Genomic DNA, 23,509 nt, shown 5'->3' with positions numbered 1-23,509 from the left:
GTAATCTGCTGTTAATGACAGCCAGTACATATGAACACTCAAAAGGAACCGATCGGCCAGTCGTTGAAAACAGCAATTGCGAAAGCAACCACCGGATGCCGTTACTCGTGATCACGTGCTGTGCTCGGTGTTTGAACCGTCCCGGCATCTGCCGATTACCAGCCAGCATCTGTAAAAACAACGCTCATCACGCACCGGGCCTTCCAATCATGTAAAGAAATCGCGGAAAATCATGCTCTGTTTTTCCACACCAAGCGGTTCATTTTTTTTATTTATTTTTCCAACCTCGCGGAGCATTGCGCCACACCGCGGGATAAGCGCAACAGGAGATACTCGTCACGCTCGAAGGGTACCGGCTAGCAGGGTTTACCATCAAACAGGGTCAGAGCATTAGCTCGCGAGCTTCCAGCTTCCTCAGCGATGGTCAACTGTTTGCTTGGTCAGTATTCACGTCAGTTCCCATCTTACTCGAGGGTTGTCGTTATCGATTTAATCTTTCTAAAACCGATCCCCTTCTAATCCAAATGGCCACTGGCCGGGCCAAGGGGACGGTAATCGCTGGAACGCTTTTCGCGCTCTTGCGTTGTTTGCGAAGCACAGCATCCCTTTGGGATTCCGGGGCTCTGATGGCCAATCGACCTAGGACCAGGGCCCGTCAGCCGCTGATCCAGTTTCCGAACCAACGCGACGTGAGGACGCAAAAGGCGAACGTCTAAGATTCAATCATAATAATATTTTTCAATTTATAAACTCCAGCTCGGTTTCTGGGATGGAGGGAATAATTTATGCGTACGTTACCATGGCACCACCGCTTCGTCCTGTCCATGTGTGCCATGCCACATCGCACTCTCCGATCTCGTTATCGCCGGTAGGACACTCGCTCGAAAAGATATCCTCTCGGACGCTAGCCATTGGCAGCCGTGTAGCGTCGTCCTGGTAACCATCGGACCGGATAGGATCGGTTGGCCACATTTTAAAATGCAAACAAAAGCGAACCATCGCCACCATCGAACCGGATATTCCTCATATGTCCCGGGTGCGTGTCCGTCGTGCGTCGTACTCTCCCCCCCAAGGAATACCTTTCGTTTTTTTCTTTCTTCACTTCCCATCCCTTACACGTGCTCCTCAGGCACCGGTCCCTGAAAGATGTGACGGACGGGCGAACCCTCGGTGTGACCCTTTCCGAAGTGCCGAAGCTGATCAACACCACGCTGGCCAGCCAGGAGAGAAGATCTCGTGGTGCTCGCTCGAGCCACGTCGCGACCGTTGTCTCGTTAGCCGTAATTTGATCCTTTTTTCTGCGCCAAACCTTTAACCTTTCAGGACGCGCAGAACGTGAAGCACTTCCCCGGGAGGCCAAGACCGACCGCTGTCCGGGATGCTGCCTTGGCGCTTTGGCAACTCGCATCGTGAAATGTGAGAGGATTATTGTTGTAATTAAATTTATCAAATTTTCTATTTAACGACGGTACGTCCGGTGGTAAGCCAACCGGACGGCAAGCAGCCGGTCAGTCGGCGAACGAAAAGTCGTGGCAAAGTTTAGTCGGGAACCTCAGAATCTTCACACCGGCGGTCTCACGCCCACGTTGCCGGTGAAAGTTAACGAAGCCAACCGATGATCTCGGTGCTAATTGGGATGCTGAATGGAAGATCCAGCGAAGCAGTAGTTGTTGCTAACTCACTTAGCGCAACTTCTATAATCCGGTTTCGCTTCCTAGCGCCTCGGATGCGATACCCGGATAAACGTGAATCATATCGTTATCGTCAGGCCGCTCGACCCAAAAGGAGGGCAACAAGGTGCCTGGGCTTGGGGGGGTTTGGAGAAATAAAGGAAACCGGCGGACCGTCTGACCGAACAGAATGATGGCTCAAGTGACGCTTCTTCAAATCACAACCGTCGATCCCACTGTGCGTTGGGAATTCTGGCAGGTCCACTTCAACCTTACCCAGGGACACGTGACCACGGACTCTGGCACGCTTTTTTACCGCCTGCGAGCCTCACTCACGCTCCCGGGTACGTCATCTAATTCATTATCAATTTCCAGCAAATGAAACATAATGATGGAGAGCGCTTCTACAACGAATGGTTGCGTGCGGGGAACGGAATGGAAACAACAACAACAATAAAAAAAGAAGAAAAAGAAGGAATATAACAAAAAGGACCCATGCACTGGTGGAGGGTGGTACCGCCCGGTTCCGGTGGTGGTTCGTTGCTAATCGTGAGAAATTGATTGGAAAAACGATGTAGTGACATACTCCCCCGGGGCATTGTCCGGGTGCGGACAGCATAAGCGATGGTGGGTGCGGGGTGCTGTATGCCCCCCTGTGTCCAGGCCTATCCCGCAGGTGGTTCGGCCATGCTATGTCGACGTCGTTTCCACGTGGGACACATAATTACAGTTCTATTTTGCTCCGTTTTTCACGTCGTTTCCATTTCCCATTTCCTTGGGCTCCCGGTTCCGAGGGATATCTTGTGTCTGTGCGTATGTGTGTGTGTGAATGTCCATCTCAAATGGATAGGTGACCTAGGAGGGAGGCGAGGACGCATCGCAAAAGGTTTCATCTAGATTAATTTACTTTCCTTGACGATGTCCTCGGTGTCCCCACCATTCCGCTCCTCGCATCCTCGCGCATGCTGCAGTGTGTTTATGTTGAGACGATTGCTTCTCAAGAGACGCCATCCAGTAGACGGTCGGTCGGTGCGGGAGTTTCCTTACACCCCCTCCCTGGGCGGAAAGAGGCGATCCGGTTCACCCAATCCATTCATTCATCCATTCCGGTTGACGAGAATCGATAAACTCCAGTCAACCGTACCCATGGTAACGGGGACAACTGAACTGAATGCGAAGCCGGTGACCGGTGGCCGGGGCTGTTGGTCAAGACATGCTGTTGCGTTACCGGGTTGCCGGTCAGTGGTTACCAGACTTGGCCGTCAGTAATCATGCTGATGAAGATGCCTGCTTCAGCACATCAGCGACGCGCACATTACTGCGACTGCGGAGAAGATTTACAGAAACGAAACGGTCAACGGGAGCACAGACAGCATAGTAGGCAGCAGTGTTGGTCGGGGCGGGGGAATCCCGCAGAAAGGTTGTAGAAACGAGAAGAAATGTTGGGACAGGGCGCTTTGATTGAAATTGAAAAATAGACAATCGGAGGGGTTCGCTCCGGGATCGGGACTGTGTTTACAATTTGTCGGTACGACGACGGTGGCCGAAATGTTTGGACATCGGTTTTTGGATGGCTGGTCTCCGGGGTGGTGGTGAGTGGGAGATACTTGATACTGTGCCGGGCTGGGCTAGGTAGTTGGCCATTCCGTTGAGTAGCAACCAGGATTTGTACCGTGTCTTTCCGTTTACATTGAGGCTGGATTAAATCTTTTTTGTTGGTTTTTAGTGTCATGATGTTGGAATGTACAAACCATGTAACATGGATCCGATACATTCGATTCGATAGGAACAGATATATTCGTTGTCGTTACGAACATTTTTGAGATTTGTCGACACATACTTGAAACAGTGTAGATAAAATGAGGTACATTAATAATCGACTTGGGGTTACTTGACATTGAATTTAACTTCCTTTAATTTGTTGCTCCTCAATGGTCAATGGTTGTGTCTAGATTGATTTATCTAGAATGTAAGTGACAATTGATATCATGCTTAACAGAACTACAAATGGCAATTCAAATATTTCTCGAAACAGTAATCGATATACAAAAGGTTATGAAACTAAACGTGCAACTCTAACAATCCTGGATCGCATGGAATCATGAGCATGATTCCATGTGAGGATGCTTGGGGGTTGTTAAAAAACATTGGGGTTGTTAAGTTTTGAATCAGTTTTAATAGCTCCATCAAATTCAGATATTAAATGGTTTTATTCTTCACAACTAACGGCCGTTTGCTTTGGAAATAAGCAGCCACACGATTAACTCCATAACTCCTTCCTTTACCATGGCGAGGAATCGTATAAATCATGGGAAAAACATTGTGCCTCAAATTGGTACGCCGCGTTCCAGCTGTTTGCTCGCCCGGGGACCCATTGCAGTGCTGCCTGCCAGCATCTAACCTACTTTCGCTGGTCGCACTTAATGCACTGGCAAGGATAGCGCACCGGATAACGCAAGGATACGCACCGGGTGGCGTTTGGCCCAGGGTTTGACCCTGATCATGCTCCTGCCCTGGCACAACAACGCATACGCACACGCACTCACACTTCTTGCACTCACGCAGCGCCCCTAGGTCAGGACCTTGTACCGTTTCAGGAGCAGCTGTTGGTTGGTGGCACTGGTCGCCTTCGAGCCTTGCTTTTGATCGGCCTCGCAAGGACGACGATGCTGTGTGAAGGTTTGTGGTGTGGTTGCGCAAGGTTCGCTCGGCATGCCGTTACAGGACGCACCACGGGATGTACGCCGACAAGCCCGACTAATGGCTAGAGGGTAGAAGTTGTGGTACTTCGATTCAAGGACTTTGTTTCGGGACAGTGGAATGAAAGCAAAACCGAGCCGAGATGTAGGTTGATGTTGTTGAACATACTCCCAGACACTCCTTACGGACGCCGTGCTGATGCCGCTCGATTAGATACGTAGCACTTATGTATATGTAAATATATATTTCCCATTTTACCTAAAAAGAATATTACACTAAAAAAAAAAGGTGAACCACGCTACACGCTAGCCTACCTAGGACTAACCCTGACGCTGAACGACTTCGACGATGCCTGACGATGCCACGTTACGGTCGCCACGTTCACTGAACGTACTGCCGTATCCAGGGCAGATAGTGGTACACGTTCGTGTACACACCCGGCAACCCCTCGACGCCACAATTACGCACACCGATGCTCACGATACCGCTAATGAACCACTGGCCCTTCTTCATGTCGAAGTTCATCAGCGGCGATCCACTGTCACCGGCGCACGTATCCTTGGCCTTCTCCCCACCGGCACACAGCTGACCCTCCGTCAGCATATAGTTCCACGGTCGGAACGTTTTGGTGCACCGGTCTCGCTCCATGTAGGGCAGGCTAAGCTTCAGCTTGATCGGACTGAGCGCATTCGGTCCAAGCTTTTCCTTAACTGCGGGCAAAAAAAACGAGGAAACAAAGGAAATAAATTACGTTAGTAACCGAATAATAATCACTGCATGGACATCACTTACACATGTCTGTCCGGCCCCAACCGGACACGCTGAGTTTCTGGCCCGGCACAACGAGACTATCGACGTTCCTGTCCGGTAGACAGATTGCCCGCAGAAAGTCCGAGTACGGCGGTGTCTGCTCGATGCGGATGAGTGCGATGTCATTGCGTTGCGTGCTCGGATTGTAGTCCGAATGTACGATGATCTCCTTTGGCGGCAGATCGAGCTTATCCTCCGAACAGTCCTTCACATCGTTTTCGACCACACAGTCCGGATCCGTGTGCACGTTGTACTCCCGTAACCGCACGTACTTTCTGCCGATCGTTACAACAGAAAAGGAACAAGGATATATTAGTCTGCGGCTGTGTGACTATTCTACCATCAGATACCCGGTACCTACAGCTTCCCATTGCTGTTCTCCACATTTCGGCCGGTCACGCAGTGGGCTGCTGTCAGGATGAACGTGCGGCTTATCAGTGATCCCCCGCAGGCCTGCGTCAAAGGTTGATTCTCTATTCCGAAAGGCAGACAAACGACGATAGTGAGAAGAGAGGGCCTTGGAGACGCGCGCACACACACACGGATCAATGGAATTTGCTTACCACGCTCATACAGTAGCATCGCCATCCACGGGAACTCGTCGATTTCGGCCAGCGTACCACCGCGTATCTTCGCCATGTACGACTGCAGACCGCAGGTATCGAGATCGAACGCTAACCGGCTAGCAACCCGGTTCTTGTGGCTCATGGTTTCGTTCATAAACGGTTGCCTGGAAGGGAAAAGGGTCGAGTGAGAAAAATTTCAAACGACTTCCACTGGGCCCTGTGATGATCCTTCGCTTCCCGGTCAACCGGTCATCCGCTCCATAATCAACCGCTTATCAGCCCACGGTAGACGAATCGCGGTCACTCGGTAATCAACAATGTGGAGTTTTGTTTTTTGTTGAACTTCTGTGCGACTTCTCCGAATTACAAGCGTAGCGCGATGATGGCGGACGCCAGCGTGTAGGTCGTATACAGGTCAAGCTGTATGTTGTAATGCGATTCATATGCAATTTCGCTCGTTACCAAAGTTGTCTCACGCATTTGCGTCATCAAGAACAGTGAAAGCATTGTCTGTTCGCCACCCATTTGACTACCAAATGCACCAATAGCACCGGGCGGGTTCTTTGCGTCCCTCATTAGCGGTGGCAAAGGTTCAACAAGAGTACCGCAAGAGAAGGAACAACGGACATGCGTCACAAGCGGTTGACGGCTCGCGGCTTGCAAAGGAATCGCAAGGGTGTGTCCGAGTAGGCCGGGGGCATACGTCGGATGATTCACTACCAGTGTTTCCACTGTTCTCTCGTTCTTGCTCCTCACCAGCAGTTGTGCGTCATTACGCAATCGTATCGTGGCTATCGTGACTTGTTCTTAGAAGCCACACACTATTAGCACCAACCATGGTCGTCAGACTCCTGCCTGCAACGACTACTGCTTCGCCTAGCCCGAGCCCAAGATGGGCGTGAAAGCGGGTTGATGGTTGCGCGCGTGTTGTTCCCACTTGATGCATCCCACACCGGACCGGGCGGTGGAATTGGCCTTTTGGTGGGCATCAAAAAGTACCCGGCCACGGGCCGTCACGTTGCGGACGGTTAATTACACCGTCGAAAGACCGGCCGCATCTGTCTTGCCGCTGCGTGCTTCGTGCGTCACTCGGCGAAAAAGGTACTTCACGCCTCCAGCTAACCATCTGTACCCGTGCCTGCCTGCGCTCGGAACTTCCCCCGTTTCGAGCTGGTGCCCGGGCTGTACATCACCGGAATGTGGCGTGGCATTTGGCCTCAAAGCTCAACGCTACAATACTCACACGTAGGAGGTGCTACCACGGGGACAGCAAACGTACGGTACGTTGTCCGTGCGGTTGCACTGGATCTGCTTGATGAAGCTGATCCTTTCGACCGATGCCGCGCTGGACACGTCGTTGATTTTGGTGTACGCATCGCAGTCAACCGACGGGCGGCACTCACCGGCGCTGTCTTCGTGCGGTATGGTGCACACTTGGTTCGCTTCCCAGACTGGCCGCTCTTCTGCTATTCCGAGGGTGAGAAACACAGAGAGAGAGAGAGAAGATCGTTGAGCTGGTCGCTATCGCGGTCGTGAACACCCGAACCCCCGTCCGCGTTTGCAACCTGCAGACCGGAAATGGTTCGGATGCTGTAGCCCCGAAAGGGTTGGTTGGGAATTCAATCGACCCCCCCCCCTTGGCTTGGCTTACCCGACGATTCGGCCTCGCCCGCTGGAGCACCGGCAATTCCACATGGTATGCACGACAACACGACGAGCGTTACACACCAGCAGAGGAGCAGCGACGCGAAACACGATCGTACGGCTGCGGCACTCGCCATAATGATCCTGTTCAGAGCACTACTCGCGACCGACTAGAACGGCGAACGGGCGCGAGTAGCTGATAAAGCACCCGCCGCTTCTTTGCGCAAGATCTCGCAAACGGGAGCAACGCGCCTCAATGGGGGAGGGTTTCATCAACATAATCAACACCCAACACGACGACGACTACGACGACCATCACTGGGGCCGGTTGGTGAGTTGCCATCACACACAACAGCTGGTCAGCACGCCGCAGCAGCACAAGCACCGATCGCGAGTTCTCCTGCGAAGCCGCGGCGATCATCGAACCGATCTCGTCCGGTTGCTTCGTCTGTGTTCGTGGTGAGTGGTGATCGGTGGATGATGGGGATGATATGGATCCACCCGAGCTACGTTGATCTGCGATCAGCAGCGCCGGTGTGGGGGTTACACTTCGTTCGTTCTCGTTCTCGTCCGACCTTGCCGTCTGCCCCAAATTATGTTTTATCCAAATAAATAGACAGCAGGTACGCTGTGCTACATCTTCTTTTGGGGGGTGGAAAATCTCCTCTCTTCCCTCCCCCCTCTTTTCTCTGACCCTCTACGACGAGTGTCTGCTTCACGCCACGGTAATGATAACGGTACGTGCGGTAGCACACGCACACAGCCACCACAACGCCACGGGAACTCAAAGATCTGGATCCGAAGCGGAATGTTTTGGGACAGCAGCTAATGTTGATGGTGGTGACGGCGGCGGTGGCGGCGGCGGCGGTGGCGACGACGACGCGAAGAAACGTGTACCTTCGCCGATGGTGTGCCGATTCGTGTGTCGCCGTGTGTCTATGCTCCGTAGCTCACCCAATTACACCCAAGCCTCCAGCCCAACCCGCATCATGTCGCGTAGCATCCGGCTGGAAAGTACAGCATAGCAGCGGCTGTCTGTGAAGCGGGTCCGACAGTCCACAGGGCACGTCGCTGACCCCCCGTCGTAGACCTGATCTTCGTCCGGGAATTTTCGTGTGGATGTAGGAATTTCCCCGCTAGGCGCTAGGAGTACGCAGTATCTGATCTACTGCTGAGGTCAAGTGCGTTATGCTATAACGGAGACCACACTCGTGGGTTTGTATGTAGTTTTTGCGTGCTTAATGAACCTTTAACCTAACATCACTATCGTGCTGCAACGTGATCGATTGCTGGATTCCAGGGGAAAATTTCCCTCTTGGCGTGCTCTTATCTGGTGAGCAAATAAACGGTGCAAGACGTGGCTCGCGCGACGCGGGACAGCTGGGCCAATAAATCAAAATCATTAACGATGCAAATTTATGCGAACTAAAACCTGCATGGCAGACAAATTCGTGCTACTAAATATAGCAGCGATAACTATTTTTGGCACATGCCGGTCAAACTGGTTTCACTCGTGCTATACACAGGAAGCGTTCCTCGCGTCCTCTAACCATGTAGGTGAAGACGATGTCGTTGTGGAATGTTCATAAAGACTGCTTTTTTTTGTGATGATCTTCCAGAAATTTCTTTCAACATTTATAATGGGGTTTTTTTTTTCGAGCCGGTAAGTGTGTATCGTAAGGCCGAATGGCTCAGGGTAGCGGGCAACCAGTACCGAAGCCGGGAAAGGGTAAAACGCAAAATGTTCTCCATTTGCTTGGCCAGCAACAGAGAGGCAGAGTAGCCGAGCTGAGGAGTGTTTTATTAAAGTTTTAACTCCACGTGAGTGAATCAGAGTGCCAGAGTTTTATCACAACGAAAAACCTTCATGCAGTGGTTAACGACGCAGAGCATATGGCACATTCAGGCACACTGAAATGTATTATGGCCTCACTATCGGTGTTACAATTGATTCGCTAACCCTCGGTTGGGCACCCGGGTACCCGGGTACCCAGTTCATGTGCATTGCATAGTTAAGTGATTGTTCCATCGTTTTTATCAGTTTTATGACAAAAATAGTGCACAAGAACTAATTTAAGGGTCTTGGCAACGTGTTTTTGTTTCAAAATCAAAACAATATGCATTATAAAACAATAAAAACAAGGAACACAATATCATTGACACCCCATCGTATGGTCATTCTCTACCGAGTACGTCGCATAGCAAGCATTAAAATCCAAAAATGGTGGTATTTTTCTGTAATCGTTTCAATGAAATTAATTATTTCTTTAAATAAAACTGTTTTGCATCGTCAAAAGGCTTATGCACAACCCACACAATTGATACTAGTGATGCTGACCATGGTGACCTAGACTGCAAACCCTTTCGCCATATCATACCATTCGTATAAATTGATGTTGTAGATGTTAAAGCGCAAGGATGATGATACAGATTTTTTACGGATACAGAAAAAAACCCAAAAAAACCTTTTTTCATTATCCGCGTTGTCAATTGTTTTGTCGCATTCATATAATTTTTAGAAAACAATATGTGAGCTGTGCAAAATTATTATGAACCTCGGTTACTTTATCCGGAGGGGGAACAATCATAAATCTCTAATTGAAAATTGCGTGAAAAATGCGCAAATTATAAGATTATTTTTTAAAAATGTTGCAATATAGAGCATTTTCAGTAAAATGATATTCCCGAATACTAAATCAACAACAGGGTATATGAATCTAAATTGTCGCGGAGCCTTCTTCGTCCGGCAGAGCTCTCACTTGCTACATTTGTCTCCTGGGGTTAACCTAAACCCCGCTTTAAGTCTTTTAAATTAAAATAAGTGTATGATTTACTCATATGTTATGAATATAGCATTGTACGAACCATTTTTCATCAGTATGAGAAATAATGTACAGCTGAAATTGTACATAAAGGACTGCATAATGTGTTACTTACATTTCTGCTATTGTTGGTGTTATAGCGCTACAATAATTAAAATTGAAGTTAATTTGTGCCCAACCGAAGGGTTAAAAGATATCTGTACAAGCAACTGATTGCGTCAAATTCCTACTTCATTACTCAGCCGTTGAAGAACGATTTCATCCCCTTGGGGTTGCACCAATAACAACAGCGTACAGCATGTTTGGTCAGTTGGGGATCTTTGTGTATTTGAATAAAAATCAAATCCAACATGTAGTGGGGAGACGATTGTTGATGTATTTCGTTTCGATATTGCATCGACTGCTTGGACTTCGAAGGAACGTTCAAACTAAAGCATACTTTTGTTGCTGGATTTTGTAACTGGAATGCTAACTGCTGGCAACATTGAGGTAATTTTGTATCCGTGCAGTTGGTGATGACACGTGACACGTTGGCACTGGACCACTTGCTAACCTGCCCGTATCTGCTGCTTAATCCAGTCCATATACGCTGCAACTCGTGTGTAGATGCCGGGCCAACCCTCGAGGGCACACTGGTTGCCGTACGAAACGATACCCTCCTGCACCCAAAGCAATCGTTGCGTCATCAACGGTCCGCCGGAATCTCCGGTGCAGCTATCGATACCAAAAATTCCACCGGCACACAGCTGCTGCCCTATGATTGGTACAGTCGACCACTTCCGGTCGCACTCCTGCTGATCGAACACCGGGAAAGATGCCTTCAACTTGACGCCACTATGCTCTACACAAAACAAAAAACACAATAAGAAAGCACGCACATTAGTAAGTTTATAGAAAGTACACTTGATCGTGTTTACTTCTTCTTCCCGTGTGTCCAAATCCGACGACCGTTACGTTGGTGTTGCTGGTCGTCGGCGTAAAGTCTGCCGCTGGAAGGCACACAGGGGAAACGTAGTTGCTCATCGTAACATCTCGATCTAGGCGGATCAGTGCGATATCGTTATGCTGTGTTTTGCCATTCTTCTCGTACAGCTCGTGGATGATGAGCCGCTCGAAGCCAAAGTCCTGCACGGGATCGGCACAGAAGTCTTCGCTGCAGTCTATGTCGTTTGCAGTGTCGTGATCTCCAAGCCGCACGTTTACCCTGTTGATAAGCAAAACAAAATAGAAACATTTCGGTTTTCCGGCGACGCTGTTTCTGCAACACAAGACTTACAGCCGCTCGCCATCGTCCAGTCGCTTGTTTGCGAGACAATGGGCCGCCGTAAGCACGTAACGTTGATTGATTAACGATCCACCACACTTGAACTCCCGGATGCCCTTCTTCGATTCGTACTGGAGCAGCGCATACCACGGAAACTCGTCCAGAGCCGTTTCGCTTCCTCCAACGATCTTCGAAACAAGCGGTTCCAGCCCACATTCGAATTTCTTCAGGCTTGGCAAATCGTCTGTCTCAGGAGTGGTGACGTTTCGGTTCAGCGTGACAACGTTATCGGCGCAGCATATTGTCACCGTCGCCGTTGACTGGCAGCGCAGCTGGTTCAGATAGTCGATCTCGTCACCAGTAAGCACCCGATCGGAGGTGAAGAAGTTCTCCTGAATACTTTTGCAATCCTTCACCGGAATACAGACGCCATCACGATGATCGGGCGTACGGCAGCTTCCCTGGGCAACGGCACCACCGTACCACTGAGCACTAAACAGACCTACCACAGCAAACCAAACGATGAAACCCATGATCCTGTCTGCTTGAGGTACAACGGGTTACTGACGCGTGTAGATCACAACGCGCGGCAACAATTCCAGTTGGATCCGCTACTATACCGAACGTGTTCAAGGCAGGACTGTGAGACAACTGGTTTCAGCAGCGAAACAACCGCACCCGGTTATAGTGTGGTGGTGATGTTTTGTGATCATCGTGACCGTCACCGATCGGCTTCATTATCGGTATCTCTCTGAGACTTCACTTATACAACCATTTCGAACTGCAGGCTGTAGGACGAGTTGATAAGGAAGTGAATCGAATGGAATCGATTTTGCAAAACAAACCGATGGAACATGCATTGGTTCCCAAAGCCAATGCCATCCACAACTGAATCATCACGGCGCATCCATTGTATGAGTCAACGATTGTTTATTTAAAACGCTCCAAATTAGTAGGATTTCAGTTTCAAATATCCCTACATCCTAGGCCTAACATAACAAACAGACGTTTGTGTTTGATCGTTCACTGTCATTATTTGTATAAAATATCTCGTCACGATAGTGCGTCTCACGCCACTATATTACTCCGTACCCATGGCATAAAGGCTGGCACATGAGTGTAGATACCGGGCCAATCCTCGAGACCACAACGATTTCCATACGATACGACACCCTCCAAGTACCAGACCCTCTGCAGCTTCATCAGCGGTCCTCCTGAGTCTCCGTGACACGAGTCCTTGGCGAATTCGCCGCCAGCGCAGATTTGATTCGTCGTTATCACCGCCTTCTGCGTCGCATATTTTTCTCTACACCGGTCGTGATCGTACACCTTGATGCCGAGCTTTTGTTTGATTGCGCTTCGCTTCCCTGGAAGAGAAGAAATGCCAAATTCAAAGATGTCACTCGACACGCAAGAAGGTCAGCTCCTTGGGAGCTCCTTGGGGTTGTGTCTATGGCGCTAGCGCTTACCTTTGAGCGTGCGACCGAATCCGGTCACAAAGTTTACATCATCAGTGCGAGAAGGGCGAAAGTCGGACAGTGGCAGGCAAACCGGTTGTACGAAATCCGAGAAAACGATTGTCTTATCGAGTCGTACGAGCGCAATATCGTTTGAATGCGAGGGTTCATCGTACTGGGGATGCGGAAGGACCTTCTCGATTCCCGTATCGATCGGTGGATCGGCACAGATCTGCTCGTCCTCTTCCTGTACGCAGTCAATTTCCGAATCCGTGTTGTACTCGCCTAACCGCACTCCAACGCTATCAACAGGACCACCGAAGAACAATGTGTAAACATTAAGCATGGTAGACAATCTGTTGTAGAGGTGCCCCACCAGTAGAGTGTACTACTTACAGTTTACCCTCCTTGCGCTCGACCTCACCAATGACGCAGTGAGCGGCCGTGAGGACATAACGCTTATTGATAAGCGATCCACCGCAGCTGTACTTTCGTTCACCACGTCGATTCTCGTACTGCATCAACGCTAGCCAGGGAAACTCATCAATGTCCGCGTTCTCTCCACCGTAGATGCGCATTCCAATACTAACGCCACATTCGTTCTTCTTCGGATTAGGCAGCAGTCCACCGACCAGCTCCCCGCTATTCCCAACACGATTTCCGGTCGGCACTGGAGTAGTCACGGGAACGGTCACGTCTGGTTGCTCCCCATTCGTTGGACAACAGACGAACGGTTGTCGACCGGTGGGATTAGTTGGTGCACACTGAGAGCTTTGCAAGAAAACGCGATCTTCCGGAGTCAGGATGCGCCCGTTGAAGAAGCTCAGTATGGATTCGCAACCGTAAATCGAAACGCAGTTTCCTCGCAGTTGTCGTGGAGTTGTACATCCTGGAAGCAAAAGTAGGAAGGGAAATGACGTTATCATTTAATTGGGAGAAGCTCTACTCGCCGTGACGACCTTGTCTGGGCCGTTGCTTCGATCGTACGTGGCGCAAACCTTCGAACGGCGCCGTTGATCAGCCCAACCACGAGATCATTTGTTTGTCCTTGATCTTCCGTCAGACATTGCATCATACGGGCCACCCCTCACACATACGCACAGATAACCGGTTGATAAGCAATGAGACCAGCGACCAGCACTGGGGATTCCAACCACACCAGCAGCAGTATGGAACCGGTTAGAATGAAGGCATTTACGACGCTTGAACGCCGCTTGGGATGTGTGCGTGCGGTCTCGAGTGGGCAAAATAGCAAATCAAAAATCATTTCGGACAGCCAGAGTGTATCAGCTGTGCAAATTTAATTCAAATCATGTAGAAAGAAAGAACTAACTTTCTACAGCAAAACACCGTCAACACCGTACTTACCTTGCTGTTGATGGGATACTCCAATGCACAGTAATAGTAAAGCAAGCACCGCCGGTATCTGCAGACCGTTGTTGCGTCTGTTTTGTGCAAACATGCTACCTCTTCCGGTACGAACCGTGCTGTGCGACGGTTCACGGTTGTCCTTGGTAGGTCGCACAGTGATCAGAGGAAGGTGATCGACGGCGCTGTTGCCGGTTCGTCCTTGCCGCGATAGCGCAGCGGTGCGTGAACGGCAGAACCCGTCGTACGAGGAATACTTTGTTCGATTACTAAGAAGGATCCGACTCGAACGGGCGCCGATAGGCTACTGACGATCGGGAACTCAAAATGCGTTCTCGTAAGCCTTGATGGAGGCACGCAATCCGTCGAATCTGTACCGCACACCACAACAATACCGGTTTTTTGGTTTGATTTGATGTCGATGCCGTTTGTGTTTGTCTGCAAAGCGAGTGTGTGTGGCCGTTCCGTTGGAACCATTCCAGTCCTAAAAGTATGGAAACACTTGGTGCTCGCTTGAAGTGGACCCCCCCCCATCGGACCACCTACCTGCCTCGGTGTCTAACGCTGGCCACTCGCCTCGTCAGTCGAAAGGTTCATGATCTCGGTCGAGAACAAGTTTTTGAGCAGCCGGGGGATCTTTACTGCTTTATGCATTCATGTATTCGCACGATCACTCTATTTGCGACCGCTACATGGCGAAGATGCCCGATGTAGGAACCGGTCTCGATGCAATGCAGGCCGGTAGCTCGGTAGTGCCAAGTAAACAATGCTTGTGGTTTACATGCCCAACAACAGAAGGCATTTTGTGAAGCGTGTAAACACTCGCTCAACGTGACTAACGCAAGCTAAGTGGTATAAAAAAGCGATTGGCTTACTGATGGTCCCGTCTGGCTTTGAGTGTGGGTTTTAGCGTCTTCATGCGTTTACCGTGAATAGCCGTGTCATCGATGTTAATAAAACACGTTGTTGGTGTAAAAAATAAACGACAAGACAAAGAGCGTTGACATTGCGTCTTTAAACTCCCGCCCACATGTTGCATCTCCCTTTGACCATTTGAAGTAATGCTTTACACTACGGTACTGCCAATCCATAAGTATCGATAACGTGCCGAACATTCAACTGGAAAGAATGTGTATTTACAATAATATGTCATACAACAAAAGGAAATGCAGCAAATCGCATCCATCTAACCCAATTGGATTCAATGACAGTATAGTTAAGGCAAGTGAGATCAAAGAAAAGGTCATGCATTATCGCAATAATAAATCGATTCGGTGCCCACAGTGAGTCTCTGTTTGCTAACCATTATTGGATTAACTACATCGAACGTTTTTGCTAAAATTGTTAGAGGAAAGCATCCCAACGGATTCCCTTGTCATTAAATGTAAATGTGATCCTCCAATGGGATCTTACCCGCTGCATCCAGAGAAATAATTTCATTCATAATTTCGACGATTTACTGCCTCAACGAAGGCACTATAGCCCAAAACATTTATAGTACCACCAATCATTGCATTTCTTTTTTCATATCTAACTGATGACTCACCAATGATTACAACCAGCACTAAGCATAGTTTACCAATATCATTGAATAAATAAACTTATCTGCAAGTTGTGCTTTTTTGTATTTATGTTTTCTAATCAATGAATGCTCAGTGTCATGATCAGCTTTCCGCTACTGGGTTTATTACAGCTGTGTAGGTAATCTTTCAGCTGGAATTATTTGGTTTTTACAGCTCAAGCAAAGCATTGTGATTACTGTCCAAAAAAATTGGAATTTTCAATTGCCAACAAAGAGTAATTCTAGATCCTTTTTGCGGTATTCTTATCATTACCAAGCTATCTGAATGTGAAATCCCCAAATGGGGCAACGCGAACCTAAGGTTTTCTGTTTCCTGCAACATGCTGACAGTGCAATTTCATTACTTTGTAATTAGCTAAGAAATGTTAACACTTTTTTCTACTTGGCTTTGGTTTCTCATTAAGTTTCCTGGGGAATTAATTGGGAAACGAATTGCGAATGTACCTTAAATAATCTACCCTCAAGGAAAAATCAATGATTTATGGTGGTTCCCTTTAATCCCCTGCATAAATCAGTGTTTAACGGTGCATCTAATTCATTTCTTCTCTATATATTTTGCTTGGTAAAACACGTTTAAAAAAAACAATCAGAAAAAATGTGGACCGCGCACCCACAAAACCCCCCGGCTGGTCTCCGTTATCATTCTCCTTGGGGTTGGGGTTGAGTTTTTTTTTGTTTAGATTTTACATTTCAAAGCATTTTGTGTGGCACACACCACAAAGAGTGAGTGTAGATAACTTCGATGACGTTATTTGATTGGACGGTTTGGTATAACCCAAACGATTGTGTTACTGCATATGACGTAAATACCAGATGCCTACCCGAAATGGACCGTGAAGACCGTGCAAATTAAGAAAAGACGGTTCCACCAAGAGGGATCTAGGTAGGCACGATCGTAGCAAGAAAACGGTGAAGTATTCAGCACTATCATAAAACCGTTTAATATAGTGTTTTATACTATTTGGAGCGCGTGTACTTCTCTAAAACACTGTACACCATGCAAAGTTCAGCGGCGGAGCGTAAGGCAATAGCTTTAACAAGACTATCACTTGAAGTAACATTTATTAACAACTGTTTATTGCTTTCTCATAGAAGTGCCACTTCGAACATGCCATGGAAGGTATTTGTTTGAAATTTGTTATCTGATACCTGCATTCCTTCAACTGAAACGGTAAATTAATTAAACCACACAGGGAATCACTTTTCCCGTGAAATTCAAATCTTCTCGAGAGAGCACACGCGGCACTATGCGTGCAGAGACTATGGATACATAACAATTATGCAAAGTGTTTTCAACAATGGTGCTCTCATCCTTTGCTGCTTGTGTCCAATGTATCCGCTGCCGTATAACGTCGCAAACCTCATCAATCTCGCCTCTCGCCAAGTGGCCAGCTAGCTTAGTTGTATAATCCAAACATATTAATGCCATCATGGAGTGAGTGCGTGGAAAAGAAGATGAACGTAGAACAGCATTTATACTACGTCTGAGCGTGAATCTACTGGCGAGGAATTTGAATCGATACTCGAACATCGCTCCGCCATCTCCCTGGTGGATTTATGCATATCCTGTTGTCCCTATTGTTGAAATCGTGGATCGACCATACACTTGTCGTGTCCGTCGCGTGGGAAATGGGGTCCGTAGCATCCTCTAGCGTCGGTAGCAGAATTGTGCGAGGGGTACGAATGAATACAAGGGATGCTGAGACTCTTTCACAACTGTATTTGTAGTTGTAATATTCACATGACCTACCAGGGACGGTGGGCAAGTGGATAGAATGTACACCCTCCCAAAAAAGGGTTGAAGAAGATTAATCAGCATCCACTTAAACGCTATATCGTTCATGCTGCTGGCTTACTTATACGAGTAGGTAAGCGCTCTCATTATTCTTAACCATTAGCTTCAATGTCCTTGTGTTCGAAAAAGGAAAAGCGAATCAATTGTTATGTTTCTTTTCCATCTGGAACGAGCGAAAACTGCCCAATGCCGCTGCTGCACTTGCCAGGAGAGGTTTAAGCGATTAATAACCCAGCGATTTCACTAACCGATTGAAATGTTTCATAGTCCCGTGACAAATTATTAAAAACCCGTCCAATCGTTCCTAGAACCACAAAATACGACCCGAAGTCCGCTCCGATTTGGCATCATTATCGCACAAATCTCACGCAGCTTACGGGAAGCCAAACGGATTGAACGCATGGTTCGTCCCCGTTCCAGTGATTAGCATCCGCGCAAATCAGCAAAACTGTCACTTTCATTCGAATGCGTACGCGCGTTTCCACGGATGGTAATTCATTGCCACGCCACCGCGTTTGTGCTCGCTTCTGGTAATTAAAGTTCTCGCCGGCCACAGCCCAACAGCCCGTAATGAAGTGCGCCCATGGAGCCGAGCGTTGTCACAATTTCCACGCCGTGCACACAGCTTCAGCTCCGTTTGTACTTGTTATGGGTTTTCGTTTTTTTTGGGTTTTTAGGTTCCCGAAAGCAAATTTATGACAACACAGTATCAAAAATATGGCGACCATTCTGCCCTGCACCAAGCCACCAGCGGGGAAAGGGTTGAACGCGTGGCGGACAGACACGCCACGGCAAGAAGTTAATTGTTTCAGTTTTCGTTTTTTTATTTCTCCCCTCTCTTCTTCTTCCGGCCCCCGGGGCAATGAAGCTGCTGAAGGGATTGAAAGCAGCTTGGCTCAGCAAACTCAGCAGGCCGGTAGCTGGTAATGGGAAAGAAACGACAAGAAAAAAAATCCATCTCGCTAAAGGCGCAGGAAAACGGTGGGCGGTAGTCGCGTTTTCCGTGTTTTTCCTCCCCAGAACCGGCCCAGGTTGGCCATTGTTACCGACCACAGGGATGAGCCCGCACGGAACTCATTGACTCTGGTGGTGCTGCTGCTGCTGGTGGTGGATGGTGGATAGCTGACAGCACAATGTATCATTCATTAGTAGGCTGCGGCGTGCAACAATGTCCGCGGCCGCCACTGGTTCTGGCGAACAAGAACGGCAAATTAGATGGGCCAAATGGGTGGAGAAGGAGAATCAAGGCATCACAAATTAGGAAATCTTTTCTCGTTTCCAACATGTTTTTTTTTTCAGGGTTTTTTTTTCTTCTTTCCGTTCCTTTCCATCCCCTCAGCCTCAGCGCCCTCTCTTCCCGTGCGGCGCAACACCTGGGTACGACCGGAACGGAACGGAAGAAAGGGTTAGGCTGCGTGGAAAAGGGGTTTGGTGGGTGGGGGATGCTGCAGATGATGCGTGCCCGGCATGAATTGACTCGTTAAATATTTAGCAGTAATTGGAAAAATAATTAAAATTATGACTCCGAGCGGCGCAGAACCTTCTCTTTGTCTCGTGGAAAGAGGAGCAAAGTAAAAGATTTAATCCACTTACACACACATACACAGTCGCACGCCTTAGGAGGTGTGGTATGTGACGTGCATCTTCAATCGAAGGATCATCTCACTGTCTTACTCACAGCCAAGAGCCTCTGTCTCGAATTCGCCTCAAGGAATGCAGCAAACAAACGGGCATTTTCCTTTCGTCCATTTCCTGCCCTTAAATTATGGCTAAAGGATTGACACCGGGGACACCCAAGTGCAGCAAATCAGAGACCGACCGACCGACCGACCGACCCTCTCCCTGTAATGGCACCAGCACGTTTGACCTCCAGCCCAGCCGTAGGCCTACGGCCCAGTCCACTCCCAGGTCCACTCCCTGCGGGGCTAAATGAATGAGATTTCTTGTTTTCCACCAGCACGGGATCAGCAATAACAATAAATAAATATAAAAGACCCGGCGTACCCGGAGTACCAGGGGTTTGGGTCAACGTTTTGGATTCCCTCGTTTTTTCTGCTTCTTCCTCTGTTTCTTTTTCGGGGCACTCACTGGTTCGACTGGTGGATCCTTCCGGTTGGACAAAGCAACAAAGGAAGCGTCGCTGGGAGGGAAAAAAAACCACTTCGATACTGTCCGGCCGACTCGGTGGGTGGTTCAGCCTTTTTGGGGCCATACATAGACAAACACACACACACACACCACAGAAGTAGCAGCAGCGCCGGAATCGACAATTCGGCCACTGGGGGAAACTTAACATGGAAATCGTCTAGGGAGCGTACCGGAGGGGGGTCAGGCCGGCGTGGGGACATGATGTGCGATGCGGTGGTTGTGGTTAGGGCTACCACGGCCACCACGGCACACAACCCGGGGCCGGATTTTATGAGATTTACTACAAATGTAGCATAACCAAAGTAGATATAAAACTCCCAGCAGGAAGCGAGCTGGCCGAGGGTGGGCGAGGGTTCGCCGTCATCGTCGCCGTCGCCGTCGTAGTCTCTTGGGAAGGGGGGGGGGGGGGTCTGCTGCATGCACCACCGGAAGGTGTGGCGGGAATCGTGAGTGATGGTGCTGAGTGATAAAAACAAGCGTGCTGATAGGATTTTTCAAAGTGCGTGTACACGTGTGTGTGTGTGTGTTCTGTACTAGGACAGTGGACATTTCGTTTGCGGGAATCCATACCGACAACCCCCCAAACGGTTGGGGACGGGACGCGGACTCTACTGTAGCGCGAGCACATCGGATAGCATACCTTTAGGGGTATTTTGCAAATGTTGCAAAACGAACGATCGTGGCGCGGTGTGGTGTAACCGAAATGGTGTAATTTCTACGCCTTTTAATGGAATCGATCGCCAAGAGTCGTGCAGAAAACAGTGTGCGTTTTGGGCTGGAACACAACTTAATGCTTTTATTCTTTGTGGACTGTAGGTTGAGGTGAGTGTACTACAAATTGTTCAGTAACATAAAACCTAGTATAAAACCAGCTGATACGATCTTAATCGGCGCTAAATCCTATTCCTAATCATACATGTTGCTCTATACTTTCGAGCATTAGATAGCATTAACAATTTACTTTGTTTACCGACTAAACCCGAACCCGAACCTTGGTCTCTAGTGGCCCAAAGAAAAGTATTCTCTCAAGTCCGATTAAGTAAACACACCCGGGGGCTGTATAGCCTTACCCTGCTCCGTGGCCTCGGTCCACCAAGAAGTGCTCATCATCTAGCTGACTATTAGAATAGAAGCATCTTCCGCCGTATCTACTTCCTCTGACCCTCTCCCAACAAAACAATGCTCCAAACAGGCCGGGGACCGCAAAATTTAACGCAACACGTTCTTAATCTGCATACGACGCATAAAAAAGCGATAAAATCCCGCATCTCCCCGTAACCATCGGCTAAGGAGTTTTCCTCGAACGCACTCCAACCGAACACACACACGCATACGTGGTGGTAGTGATGCTGGGGAAAACTGTCGCCGCCAGCTCGGTTCCACATTTATGGCCTAAAGAGTCTCTAGCGAATAAATAAACGATAAGCGAAAACAGCCTCCGGAGCGCTTAAGGACTCAAGAAGCGCAAGGAACAACTTCATTCCCCGAGCCCAGGATTTAAGGATACCCGATCCCCGAACCGGTTTATTTATGGTGAACTTTGAATAAATTACGACACGCCAGGGTCATTTGGCATTGGCCGGGCTGGCCCCCTGTTTTTCACAGGGTGCAGGGCGCAGGGCCCCGGGGGCGATGCTGCCATCACCCTAGTGGCCGGTTCGAAATCGATGATCTTGTTGATTGTTTGCATCTCTTCATCGGGCAGCAGCAGCAGTACCCCGGGGGCGGGGTCACGCTGGCGTTATTTCGAGTGCGTATCATCATCATCAGCATCATCATCATCATCATCATCATCATCATCAGCATCATGGAGTATAATCACAAAAGGCCTAGAAAGAGATATAAAAGTAGCAATGGATTGTCGCTTGCCCAAAACCAGACGCGGACACAGCGTGTCTTGAGGACGAAGGCCGCCAAGTGCGTGGGGAAATAAAACATTAATTTTCGCTCTCCGCCATGAACTGTGCCAACTGTGCCGCTTCCTGACTTCCTGCAGCACGGTCAGCAACCGGACGAGACCACCACCAGCAGGCCCAGAAGTAAGGGCTTTCTCGCCCGGAAACTTGGTCCATTTCCCGTTTGCATTTGGAATAAATCATAAAAATATCCGCACATTTCCGACAAACCGTTGGCCAAACATGCACACACACACACACACGCACACACCGCCTTTGCTCAGGATCTGGTCAATTCGGCGATTTCGCCACTCGCCGAAGGGTTTGGTGGATCGAGAGAGTGGTTGTGGTTTTCGGGAAGGCGGATTGCCTTCCAGGCGATACGGATAAAAGGACGGAAGTTGGACCTGTTTCCGGTAGTGGTGGAGATGTGGAGCGAGCGGAAGGCAAGGGCGGAGTGACGTACACGGACAGGGCAGGCTTTCTAGAAGGAAGGGTCAGAATTAGGTCAGCACAGGAAGGTGAGGGGGAATTGTGTTTCCCTCTACCCTTTTTCGATGTGTTTGATCGGGGTTTTCGGGTTTCGGGGAAATTTGGGTTAATTCTTACGCAAATAATTAACATCTCTATCGATGTTGATGACGATACATGTGATGTCGATGATGGTGCATGATTTGAGATATCGGTTTGTTACATTCAATGTCTCGATACTAATTTGTTCATGACGTTTGACGATTTTGCGCATCTTTTAGTGCATGCATTAGATGTGTTTGTGTTTATTCAAGTTGTTTCAATCAATTGATAGATTATTCCTTTCAGAAAAGAAAAAGAACTCGTCGAAACATAAAAGAGTGCCAATTGTGTATGGTGTTTACAGAATAACTATCATTTTTTTTAAAACAGACCTTATTTTTATGAATTCGAAGGAATTATTGCGATATGACTATAAACTACATGACTCACTAAAATTTGTTTGTAAATTTTTTAATGAAAATGTGTTTAACAGCTAGTATGACAACGTAAGCAACGTAGAATAGGATTTCTTTTGTTTAAGTATAAACATGTTTAACAACACCGAGTAAGGTCAGGATATGGCGAAGGATATGAAGAAGATGTAATAAACATATGACTCGTTCGTTCCTCAATATGTAAAAAAAGTTTAGGTAGCTAACGAGTGACAATACTTGCTTTAAGCTTCGTTTTTTTAGTAGTTAGACCTCAATTGTCAAATCCAAATACCTATAGGATAGCAATCAATTTTTGCAACAAAATATAAACCAGCTATTCAACTATGATAAAGCTGTTTAAACTCTAAATATGTGTACAAATAGCGTAACTCAAGATAGCATTTGGATTATAATTTTGAAAATTGGAAAAAATACTACCGACATAAATAAGAAACTGCAATAATGACACTTTAAATCGAGAACTTGTTTCATGTAGCTACGGACCAAGCGCCACTGCAGTACTTTCGCCACTCCTGTCATCTTCTTGCAACTGATTCACACTGTGACGAATCGCCTTCCTGTTCCAATTTCCGGAAACGCATAAAAAGCGAGTATCCTTTAAGCAGTCATTAAAGGCGTTTGCCAAAAAAAAACACACACACAAAACATAACAAAAATGCTTCAGCACAGTCCTACTTACCCCTTTTTCAACCGAAGCCACGGCTCCAGGTGGTTCGAAAACAGAAAAGAACATCAGCAGCAGCAGCAGTAAGAACACCTCCTCGGGGCACTCCAATTACATAACGCATCGCCTTCACCGGAGCCCTGCAGCCAAAAACCC

At 48.2% G+C, this 23,509-nt stretch overlaps 3 protein-coding genes across 3 annotated transcripts in view; 1 reads left to right on the top strand and 2 right to left on the bottom strand.

Annotated features, from left to right (window-relative positions):
- LOC125948523 (uncharacterized) overlaps positions 1 to 23,509 on the top strand; it is a 345,242-nt gene that overhangs the window by 201,019 nt on the left and 120,714 nt on the right. The gene's annotated exons all lie outside the window — the stretch shown is intronic.
- Positions 4,593 to 12,135, bottom strand: LOC125959212 (uncharacterized). Its single transcript, XM_049692024.1, has 10 exons — positions 11,489 to 12,135; positions 11,130 to 11,416; positions 10,762 to 11,053; positions 7,776 to 7,896; positions 7,398 to 7,560; positions 6,990 to 7,212; positions 5,744 to 5,910; positions 5,542 to 5,653; positions 5,163 to 5,455; positions 4,593 to 5,080 (listed from the first exon to the last, which is right to left on the bottom strand). The coding sequence occupies exons 1-10, from the start codon at positions 12,007 to 12,009 to the stop codon at positions 4,752 to 4,754; spliced, it is 2,508 nt and encodes an 835-aa protein (XP_049547981.1). The 5' UTR covers positions 12,010 to 12,135; the 3' UTR covers positions 4,593 to 4,751.
- Positions 12,387 to 14,614, bottom strand: LOC125948596 (CLIP domain-containing serine protease B9-like). Its single transcript, XM_049674821.1, has 4 exons — positions 14,302 to 14,614; positions 13,330 to 13,822; positions 12,946 to 13,235; positions 12,387 to 12,843 (listed from the first exon to the last, which is right to left on the bottom strand). The coding sequence occupies exons 1-4, from the start codon at positions 14,393 to 14,395 to the stop codon at positions 12,545 to 12,547; spliced, it is 1,176 nt and encodes a 391-aa protein (XP_049530778.1). The 5' UTR covers positions 14,396 to 14,614; the 3' UTR covers positions 12,387 to 12,544.

This window comes from Anopheles darlingi, chromosome 2, assembly GCF_943734745.1.
Source record: "Anopheles darlingi chromosome 2, idAnoDarlMG_H_01, whole genome shotgun sequence".
NCBI classification, from domain to species: Eukaryota; Metazoa; Arthropoda; class Insecta; order Diptera; family Culicidae; genus Anopheles; species Anopheles darlingi.
This window is presented reverse-complemented; position numbering and strand designations above follow the sequence as displayed.